Raw genomic sequence first — 10,822 nt, forward strand, 5'->3', positions numbered from 1 at the left:
ATCGTCCACCTCCCTTTGTTAGAACTTTGAATAGTTCTTTGATTATCCAAATTCCTATGCGTGGCATTCAGAACTTGACTTGGACCTCTGCAAATTCTCAACTGAGGGATGGGGCCATGAAACCTACTCACAGCTCAACCCTAGCTGCCTGTTAAAATTCCACCCCTTCCGGAAGATCTGCTTCCATTCCCAACATCTCACACCAAGCGATCCCAGGCGGATTATTCCAGCCCCGATATCCTTCGTCGGTGTTGGATATCGAATTGTGTGTTAAACACTCGTGACTTTGTCTTGCCTTCAAAACGTCTCGGGTGCAGCGCGATTTCTTGCAAAGATTCCGCATTACCCAGCTCAGAATCGGGCATTCAATAAATGCTGAGTGAATGGGTTCAAGAGAAAATGATTTCACTGGCCCAGGAGGTCCTTGCTAACTCTCAATGCCCACCCCTTTCCTACCAGAGGCACACGAGTCAGGCCTCCAGTTACCGCTGAGAGGCATTGGCGTGGACTGTTTCGGAATCCATGGCATTTCCATGTCGTCTCTTTCCACGGTTTAGATCTGACCCGAGGACAATGCAGTTCCCACCTCTCGCCGAGGCCGCTAGATGGGAATCGGGCTAGTTTCGGGAATCAGGGTCCGAGCTGATTCCCTGCGGGAGGTCAGGGCGCTGCCTCCTGGGCTGGGGGTCGGGCGTCGCCCCTCGCCCTCCCTCCCGCGGCCATTGGGCTGCCTCTGCAGCGCGCCCTATCGACGGGGCGGGGCGGGGCTCGCCCTCCCCCAGCTCCCCTCGATCCCCTCCTCTATTTCCCGGGGTGGGAACTTTGGGGCGGGAGGCGTGGAGGGGCTTTGGAGGGGCGTCCGGTTACATCTCCGCCCTTCCGCAGCCTCTAGGCCGCAGAGCCGCCGGGTTTGCGGGGACTGTAGTTCGGGAACACGATGAGCGCGAGCCGCCGTAGCTGGGCTGCGTGGACGCGGGCGCTGCTGCTGCCGCTGCTGTTGGCGGTGCCCGGGGGTTGCCTTAACCGCCAAGAGCTCTTCCCCTTCGGCCCTGAACAGGGGGATCAGGAGCTGGAGGCCGGCGACGACCGCGTCTCCCTCGCCCTGCAGCTGAGCGGGGGGCTTCACTTCTACGACAAATCCGACATCAACTATGTTTACGTGAGTTCGCCCCGGGTGGGAGGTGGGCAACGCGGGGAAGGGAGCCGGAGTCATTAGGAAGGGCCCAGGCGGAGCCGGATGGACGTGGGTGTCGCGGGCGGGGACGAGGACCTGGTAGCCGCCGGGTCTTCACGCCAAGGGAGGGCTCCCGCCTCTGCAGCCCACTGCTACGCGCCGAGGTCCCTAGTCCCTTCGTCCCTGTCGTCGGAGGAACACGCGGGTGTGGGGAGCTGGCTCGCCCCGTCGGTGCTGCTCCGCTTGCACCCTAGCCGGACCCTGGGAGCCTGGGATAGCGTTTCCTCCCCGGCGGTTGAAGGCGGAATCGCCGAGGAGAGGTCGGTCCTGCCTTCCCATTGTCCCGTGCCTTTGGAGCAGGACCTGGCCAGTCTGGGTGGGGCCAGGTGCGGGCGCTGAACCTCCCCAGGGAATAGCCAGCTACGCGCGGGCACTGGGACTCCTGTGGGTGCCGAAGCCAGAAAGGCAGCCGTTTCCGCGGCCTCGGGAACTTAACCGACATCCCCAAGCGAACTCCAAATCCTCCCTGGCAATGATTCGGCTCTTCTTTTGAGTACGTTTCAGAGTTCAGAGTTCAGGGCTCGGAAGACAGACTACACTGGTGATCTGATTTCCTGTGACCGAGTCTTGCCACCATGGGACCCCAATGAGAAACGGGGCCAGGTGACCTTTAGTTCTCCCACGCCTCTCTCAAACTGGCCTGTGGGGCGCTGACAACTTGGTGCGTCCCTTTTTGCCACCGCCCTCCCCAGCCGCACCATGTGGATTTCATATAAAGCAGTGCGCATTCCAGCAGTGGGGGTGGAGTGGGGTGGGGTGGGGTGGTGTGGGGTAGGGTGGTGGGGGACCGACCGGCAAAACAAACACGCGGCTGGAATCTCTCCTGCTGGTGAAATGGCTGTGCGCACTGTCTGGTCCGGGCGCCCCGGACGCCTTACGCACTGGGCGAACCCCACGTGGAGATGGTGAGCTTTGCATAAAAAGGTTGCTCTGAACGTCAGGATCCTGTGAGCGCTTCGCCCTTGTTGGTTGACGGATCCCTTTAAGGCTCTTTGTGAAGCATATGCGCCCCTTCTCAGAATATTTTTAAATTAATAAAATCCTCAGGATTACCAACTACATTGAAATGCGCCTAAAATATTTTTAAGAACTAAAAATTCTGTGGACTAATTGCGATGCTTATTTTTAAGCACATTAAATGATAAAACAGTAGATCTAATTGTGAATCTAATAATTATCCAGTTTCCAAGATAATGAAGTTTGCAAACAATATTTGAGGACATCTGCAGCAAATATAGTGTGATAGGACTTATATTAGGGACAAAGTTACTAAGTGCTATTTTTACTGTGACTTGTTACCTACATTCACAATGGAAGGAAACGCTAATTATCCAAAAAACAAAAAACAAAACAAAGCAACAGCCTGCAAACCAGTTTGGTAGCGACCCCACGTTTTGCAGCGTAGACCAGCTGCATGGAGCTTCTAAGGCTGCGACTTGGGAAACAGATCTCCCGCTCTTTCTTCCTAGGTGTCTCTGAGTGGGTTATTACTAGTTGAATACGTAACCATTTTCTGGTGTGGCGCTGTGGGTTAATGCGCTAGATTGCAAAGTCAGTTTGAACTGCAAGGTTGGTGGTTCAAGCTCACCAGTCGCTCCTTGTAAACCGTCTGGAGGGTCGCTATGGGTCCGAACCTACTCGACGGCACTTAACAACAACCCCAAAAAACAAACCCGCTGCCATGGGGTCAACTCTGACGCATAAGACAGAGTGGAACTGCCCCATAGGGTTTCCAAGGTTCTAAAAAGCCTTGTGAAAGCAGACTGCCAGATTTTTTTCCTGAGGAGCAGTGGGCAGGTTCAAACTACCAGCTTTTCATTTAGCAGCTGAGCGCCTAACCTCTGCACCACCAGAGCTCCTCCAAGTATCAGTTAGCATTTATTAGAAATAGAAACATAATTTCTTTTTTCTCATGTAAGTTTACAGACCCAGGGAATGCTATCCAGGAACCCCTGTGGGGTTCCCAAGTGAAGAATCCCTGTGTTAAGTTATTGTAGTATCAGACTAACCACACTACCTTCTAAAAACCTTGTTGTTGTTCTTAAGTGCCATTGAGTCGGTTCGGACCCATAGCGACCCTCCAGACAGTTTACAAGGAGCGACTGGTGAGCTTGAACCACCAACCTTGCAGTTCAAACTGACTTTGCAGTCTAGAGCATTAACCCACAGCGCCACATCAGGACTCCTGTAAAAACCTGGAACAACATTTATTCCTTAAAAAAAAAAAAAAAATCCTTATCAAACAATGACTTCTGCATCAATTTGGTTTTAGTCTGCATATTAAAAGAATGCATCTGTTTGGATAGTTAATTAGAAAAAAAAATCCGTTTAGTTGGATATTATGTGGGTTCCGCAGAAAGTGGACTCTGAGATGAGATTAGGAAATGAGTTATTTAATTAGGGGAAACTCTTCAGACACATACCTGTGGAAGGGAGTGGGATGAGAAGGAAGAAGCCAACCCCATGAGCAGGTCTGAAGGTGGGCTGGCCTTTCAGAGATGGCTCACAACTCCTGCTTCTGAACTCTTGCATTGATTAGTCATTGCCCTGGAGTCCTGTGCTTAATGCGCTGCACTGCAAGGTCAGTTTGAGCCACAAGGTAGGCGGTTCAAGCTCACCAACCGTTCCTTGGAAACCCTATACCCATGAGTCAGAACCAACTCAATGGCACTCAATGGCACTGGAGAGAGGTGTGGCCCTGGGTGGAGCAGATACTTTCTAGGAAGGGTAACAACTGAAGGCTGAAGAGGGATCTGGGTGACCAATGTCCATTTTCACCATAGTCTGTAATGGGGTGGGTGTTCTTTTGTGTTGATAGAAGCCCTCACCTGGCTCTGAGTGAGAAGGCGAGTTAACAGGGAGTGTGAGCTTGAACTCCATGTTCTGCATTGTTTGGGTGATGTCCAGTTGGTACTGAGGAGCAGCTGGTGAGTTTGAAACGTGGACCTTGTGGTTAGCAGTCCAGTGCTGATCCTACAACTCCACACCAGGAATTTGTTGTTGTTGTTTGGTGCCATCGAGTCCCTTCCAGCTCATAGTGACTCTGTGTATAATAGAAGGAAACACCGCCCGGTCCTGCAGAATCCTCACAATTGTTGCTAAGCTTGGTCTTCTTCTTTTTTGCTGACCCTCCACTTTACCAAGCATGATGTCCTTCTCCAGGGACTGGTCCCCCCTGATAATAGGTACATTCTCACCATCCCGACTTCTAAGGAACATCTGGTTATACTTCCAACACAGACTGGTTTGTTCTTTTGACAGTCCATCATAACTTTAATATTCTTCTCCAACACCATAACTCAAATGCATCAATGCTTCTATGTTCTTCCTTATTCATTGTCCAACTTTCACATGCATATGAAGCTATTGGAAATAACCATGGCTTCAGTCAGGTGCACCGTAGTCCTCAGACTGATATCTTTGCTCTTCGACACTTTAAAGAGGTCTTGTGCAGCAGATCTGCCTAATGCATACATCATTTGATATCTTGACGGCTGCTTCCATGAGTGTTGATGATGGATCTAAGCAAAATGAAGTCTTTAACAACTTCAGTCTCTTCTCCATTTATCATGATGTTATTTATTGGTCCAGTGGTAAGGATTTTTGTTTTCTTTACATTAGGATGCAACCCATACCAAAGACTGTGGTCTTTGATTTGTATCAGTAAGCGTTTTAAGTCCTGTTCACTTTCAGCAAGCAATATTGTATCATCTGTATGTTGCAGGTTGTTAATGAGTCTTCCTCCAATCCTGATGCCATATTCTTTCTCATATAGTCCAACTTCTCTTTAAGAATTTGAAGTTCTGTTCCATGTTTCTCCCCTATTGATCAGGATACATGTATTGATTCATTGATCAAAATGTTCAACAGTGGTAGCCAGGCACCCTCCGGCTTCTCTGGTCTCTTGGCTAAGAAGGCTAAGTAGTTTGTGGAGGAAGGTAAGCCTGCAGCCTCGATCCAGCTCTGATTCCAGGATCTCCTTCTTCCTCTGCTTTTCCTGGTGAATTAAAACCAATGACTATATTTTGGATGGCTGCTCATAAGTATTGAAGACCTCAAGCACATTGCAGGGAACTAGGGAGGGAATGGAATAATAATTAAATACAGTATTAGGACAGTCCCATGAAGCTATGACCTGTAACTTCCAAACAACAGAAATCCTCTCATGAAATGTTTTGATGTAATTAAGTAATATAAGCAACTTCAGGCTCCCCCCTCCCCCCCCCCGTTTTGGCTGTTGTTATTCTAAGATTACATATAATATAATATTTACCATTTTTTGTGGTTTTTTGGGGGGTGGGTATACAATCTATCTTGCAACTATCACCCTTAAATGATGCACATTTTCTCATAAATATAAACCCACTTCTTTCCAGAAAATAATTTCCTCATTCCTTTCCTCCTCTTACCCCAGGGAACCACTATGGTCATTTGTTGTATATAGGTTGTTGAGTCTGTTCTAACTCCTTGTGACCCAGTCTAAGGTTTCTGAGGAGAGGCTGGTGAGCTAGAGCCACCAACCTTGGGATTCTAACCAAACTTGCAGTCTAGCTCATTAACCTGAAGTGCCATACCAGGACTCCTTGTTTTCCATAGATTTACCTATTTCTTATCTTTTCATATTAGTGATATCATACAGTATTTGTCCTTTTGTGACTGACTTATTTTGCTGAGTATCACGTCTTCGGGGTTTGTCCGTGTTTGTATGTATTAGGACTACGATGGCTGAATAGTATTCCATGGTATATGTGTACCACGTTTTTCTTGTTCATTGACCAGTTAATGGGCATTCAGGTTGCTTCCATCTTTTGGCTATTGTGAATGGTGGTACAATGAATTTAGGTATGCATGTATCTGTATATGTTGTTACTTTTAAGCCCCAGTGGGAAATGTTGTCTGGAGGGACCTGTCCCTGGAGAAAAACATCATGCTTGGTAAGGCGGCGGGGCAGTGACAAAGGAAAGATCTGCAGCAACAATGGGCGTAAACATGACAATTGTGAGGAGTGTGCAGGATCGAACAGTGTTTTGTTCTGTCGTGCATGAGGCCGCCATGGTTGGAAGCAACTCAACAGCACCTAACCACAACAGGATCTATACCAAGGAGTGAGATTGTTTCATCATACGGAAGTTCTGTTTTTAATCATTTGAGACATTGCCATAGTGTTTACCACATTGTTCTTTTTGAGTCAGTTCTGACTCAGCAATTCTATATAGGGTTTCCAAGGAGCGCCTGGTGAACTTGAACTGCCAACCTTCCATTTCAAACTGACCTTGCAGTCCAGCGCATTAACCCACACGGCCACACTAGGACTCCAATTTACAATTTACATTTCTACCAGCAACTGATAAGGATTTTTGATCTCCTCATATCCTTGCCAATATTTGTTATTTTCTGTGTGTGTTTTTATTGTTTTTTAAAATCATTTCCATTCTACTAGGTGTGAAATAGTATCTCATTGTAGTTTTAATTTATGTGTGGCACTGTAGGATCAGCACTGGACTGTGAACCAAAAGGTCGGCAGTTCAAACTTGCCAGCTGTTCCTTGGAAACCCTATACAGGGTCGCTATGAGTCAGAATGGACTCAACACAGCACTTCACAACAGCAGTTGGAGGGTCAAGGCATATCTCATTGTGGTTTTGATTTACATATCTCTGATGTTTAATGATGCTGATCATATGACTTTCATGTGTTTGGTGGCCACTTGAATGTCCTTTGGATCCATTTTAAATTCATTTTTGTGTATGGTGTTATGTATGGATCTTGCTTAAATTTTCCGCATGAGGAAATGCAATTGTCAGCACCATTTGTTAAAGAGGCTGTTCTTTTCCACTGAATGGCCTGAGTGCCTTCTCAAATATCATAACTTGCTAGTTTTACGTTATTTGAGCCTCAAATAAATTTCCCTCTTTTAAAATGTTTGCTGTTGAGTGCCGTCGAGTTGGTTCTGACTTATAGCGACCCTGTATAGAATTTCCAAAGAGCAACTGGTGGGTTTGAACTTCTGACCTTGCAGTTCAAACCAAACTTGCGGTCCAGTGCTTATCATACAGCGCCATACCAGGTTACTCAGTAATTTATTAGATTTTTTTCCCGATTTGAAACAGTTTGTTTTATTTTGAAATTTACTTGACTTCCTTGCCATTTGGAAGTTCTGTATTTACACTACACTTTTTTGCTTTGTAATTGACTTCATTGTAAATTGATATCTCTGCTTCCCTATTTGATTTGAGGGATAGCTTTGCTGGGTGTATGATTCTTGGTTGACAATGTTTTTCTTTCGGAGTTCTGTGTATACCTCTTCCCATTGCCTTCTTACCAGGTTTCTGCTGAGAAATCACAGCTTAATCTTATTGGTGCTTTGTAGGTAACTTTTTTTTACTACTTCTTTTTATTTTTTGTTTTATTTATTTTTATTATAATTATTTTGCATGCAGAGAGTACTTTTTATATATGTTTTTATTGTGAATTGATAGTTTACATAGGAGAACGTCAGTTTTACACTCATTGTTTCATTGTAATGATTACAATCTCCTCTGTGCATCATCATTCAACCAGTATTTGCTTCTATCTCCTCTGTTTTTTTGTTTATTTTTTTTTTTGGGTGGGGGATGCACACAAAATTACTCAGGAATGTATAATCATTTAAACAACCAAAAGTCACATTCTTCCAGCTTCCTCCTGGCCACCAGCACACAGTCTTTCTCTTTCCCTAAGTCTAGAGTCCTCAGCTGCTCCCTCTCTTCATGTCATCATCTCTGCCTCCATCTCTGGTATCACTCTGAGTACATTCCACTCATGCTCTTCTCCTTTGATGGTCCTAGAGTCCTCTGTTCCTGGACTGTCAGATGAACTACTCCCCCCTTTTTGTTGCAAAACTTCTACTTTTATAGTTGTGACAGTTGCAATTATTCATGAAAACAATTATTCACTATTGAATCATAAGAATGTATCCCTATTTCCTTTCGCCGGACCTGTCTAGACAAGAAGAAAACTATTCAGTGGAGATTCTACCTTCCGCCCCATACTCAGAAACTAAACTGTCTCTTGAAACCTTGTAATCCAGTCGTTTCATGCCTTTATAGGCCACCTTTTTAGGTAGCCAATGTCCAAGTTGCCTGTCCCTATCAACCTTGTATACAGAGGGGATAAGATTGATCCTTGATGTGAAGACTCCTTCCCTCTCAGTTGGTATTCTGAGCTACTACATCCATAAGTATAGGCTAAGCTCATCAAAGTGCAGAGGGTACTTTTTAATGGGGGAGTTAAAACAAGTAACATATAACCCTTGAAGAGGCAAGGTCATCTGCGCCAACATGTTGTCCTTCGCCACAGTTGATTCAAGAGTAAGACTGATGAGTTGAATCCAGTTCACGGCGATGCCTTGTGTGCCAGAGTAGAGCTGTGTTTCCTAGGGTTTTTGAAAAATCTTTTTTATTGTGAATTGGGTGAAGGTTTACAGACAAGATTATAAGCTCTACATTCAGCAAACCATACACCTTGTTTCATCTCAATAATTACAATCCTCTCTGCAACATTTATCCCACTTTCTCCTTGTGGCTCCCATATACACCTTATAGTTCACAAATGAACAAGGCAAAAAAAATTTGATGTACCCTTACAAAACAAAAAAATATATATTCATTCAAATGTCCAAAGGACTCATTCTGCTATCCAGCCTCCTGCCCATAGGCACATGCCCACCATCTCTGTTGTCATTGCTTTTTTTCATACTCTTCCTTCTTGATGGTTCTGGGATCCTCTGTTCCTGAAATGAAGGATTACCTACTCCCTCCTTTTAGTTACACATTTTCTACAATTACAGTTGTGACAATCATAATTAATTCTGCTAACAATTATTCACAATCAAGTCATAAAATCCTATCACCAAAGGGGAATACACGAGCAGGCATGTGGTCTTGCTGGTGACCACGTTGGTCTATAGATAAAGGGAAGAGGGGAAAAACAGCAATGAACTTGGGAGCTGGGTCCGACCACATTCAATAGACTCCTGTCAACCTGGATTGAGACCTGGTTGGCTAGCAATATGGTGAGACCTGGGAACTCCTGGGCCCAGAGACAGGGACATGGCCACAGAGGACTAGAGCAGAGAGTGAAGCATCCACCTGATATGAAGTGAGGGGAGATGCACAAGAACATCCATACTTGCAGATAGTATCCACTTGACCTGGCTTCGATGACTGGATGATCAGAACTTGACTAGATGAAAAAAAAGAGTAGTCCACTACAATTTGATGAACTTGACCTACACTTATGGATATAGTAGCTCAAAAGAGCGAACGAATCTTTACAGTGAGGATCATTTCCACCCTTTTGGTACACAGGGGTGACAAGGTTGGGCAACTCTTAGACATTGGCTACCCAAAATGGAGGGGGGAGGGCTATACAGGCAAGAAGTGACTGGCTTACAAGCTTTCAAGAGGGAACCTAGTTCCAGAGGGTGCAGGGGAAGGTAGAATCTCCACTAAGTAGTTTCCAACCTGTCTGGACGGGGCTGGAGAAAGGAGATGAGGATAGGACCCTTGTGGTACAATAGTGAATAATTGCTATCAGGACTGACTGTGAGTGTTGAAAACGTAAAGGTAGACCTTTTATAACAAAAGGAGGGGAGTGCTTGATCTTGCAGTCCAGGAGTGGAGGACCCAAAAAAACAAGTGGAGGACCCAAAAAAACAAGATCCTTCAATATGCTGTCTGCAAGAGACAGCTCCATGTATGTGAGAATCTCATGGTAGCATGAAGGAGTTAGAGTAAAAATGGAAGAAGGAAAAGAGTTGGTAGGAGATCTTGAGGAATGAATTAAAGTTATTCTGATTAAGAAAGTTTCCTGTACATAGATGTTCTTTGTAGTCTTCTTCAACCGTACTTGAACAGAACTCGCCAGTCTCCCCCTAGCCAATCTATCTCCACCAGCCTTCCACCACCTCCTGCCCACCTCGATCCCAAAGGTGTGCTAGAACTACAACCAGGACTTGAAGGCTGTCCTCAACCACCAGGTCAACCTGGAGCTGCATACCTCCTATGCCTGCCTACCCATGTCTTATTACTTTGACCGCAATGGTGTGCTTTTGAATAATTTTGTTTTTGCACTGAGCTCACGAGGAGAGGGAACATGCTGAGAAACTGATGAAGTTGTAGGACCAACAAGGTGGCAGAATACTTCCTTCAGAACATCAAGAAACCTGACTGTGGTACGGGAGTTTGGGTTGAATGCTGTCGGGGACCTGCCTTGACAGGGGAGTTCGGTTCACGAAGTAGGGAGATCTAACGGCGACAGAGATAGAAAAAGAATACACACAAAGACGCAACGAGAGAGACAAAGAGACACCCCGAAACTAGAGTGGATGCAAAATTGGCGGGCAGACCCTGGACTACAGGCATCACGATGCAGGCAGTAAAGTGCGGCCCTGCAAACCATAATGCATGTGGGTTTCAGTCTGCGCCCCCTTTTTATTTCAGGGAGGGACTTTACACAAAGGAAGAAGGGGATTATTAAGACAGGGTACAGAAGTGAAATGTGATTAATCATTCAAAACAGGACACAATGATTTACAGGAACAAATTCT

At 45.7% G+C, this 10,822-nt stretch overlaps 1 protein-coding gene across 1 annotated transcript in view; it reads left to right on the plus strand.

Moving 5' to 3' along the window:
* Positions 1-937: 937 nt before the first annotated feature.
* Positions 938-10,822, plus strand: part of NID1 (nidogen 1) — a 133,252-nt gene continuing 123,367 nt past the window's right edge. The window contains exon 1 of the mRNA XM_006872008.1: positions 938-1,159. Within this exon, the coding sequence (XP_006872070.1) occupies positions 938-1,159 (222 nt within the window). The remainder of the gene's footprint in view (positions 1,160-10,822) is intronic.

Source organism: Chrysochloris asiatica, unplaced genomic scaffold (genome assembly GCF_000296735.1).
Source record: "Chrysochloris asiatica unplaced genomic scaffold, ChrAsi1.0 scaffold00179, whole genome shotgun sequence".
Classification (NCBI taxonomy): Eukaryota; Metazoa; Chordata; class Mammalia; order Afrosoricida; family Chrysochloridae; genus Chrysochloris; species Chrysochloris asiatica.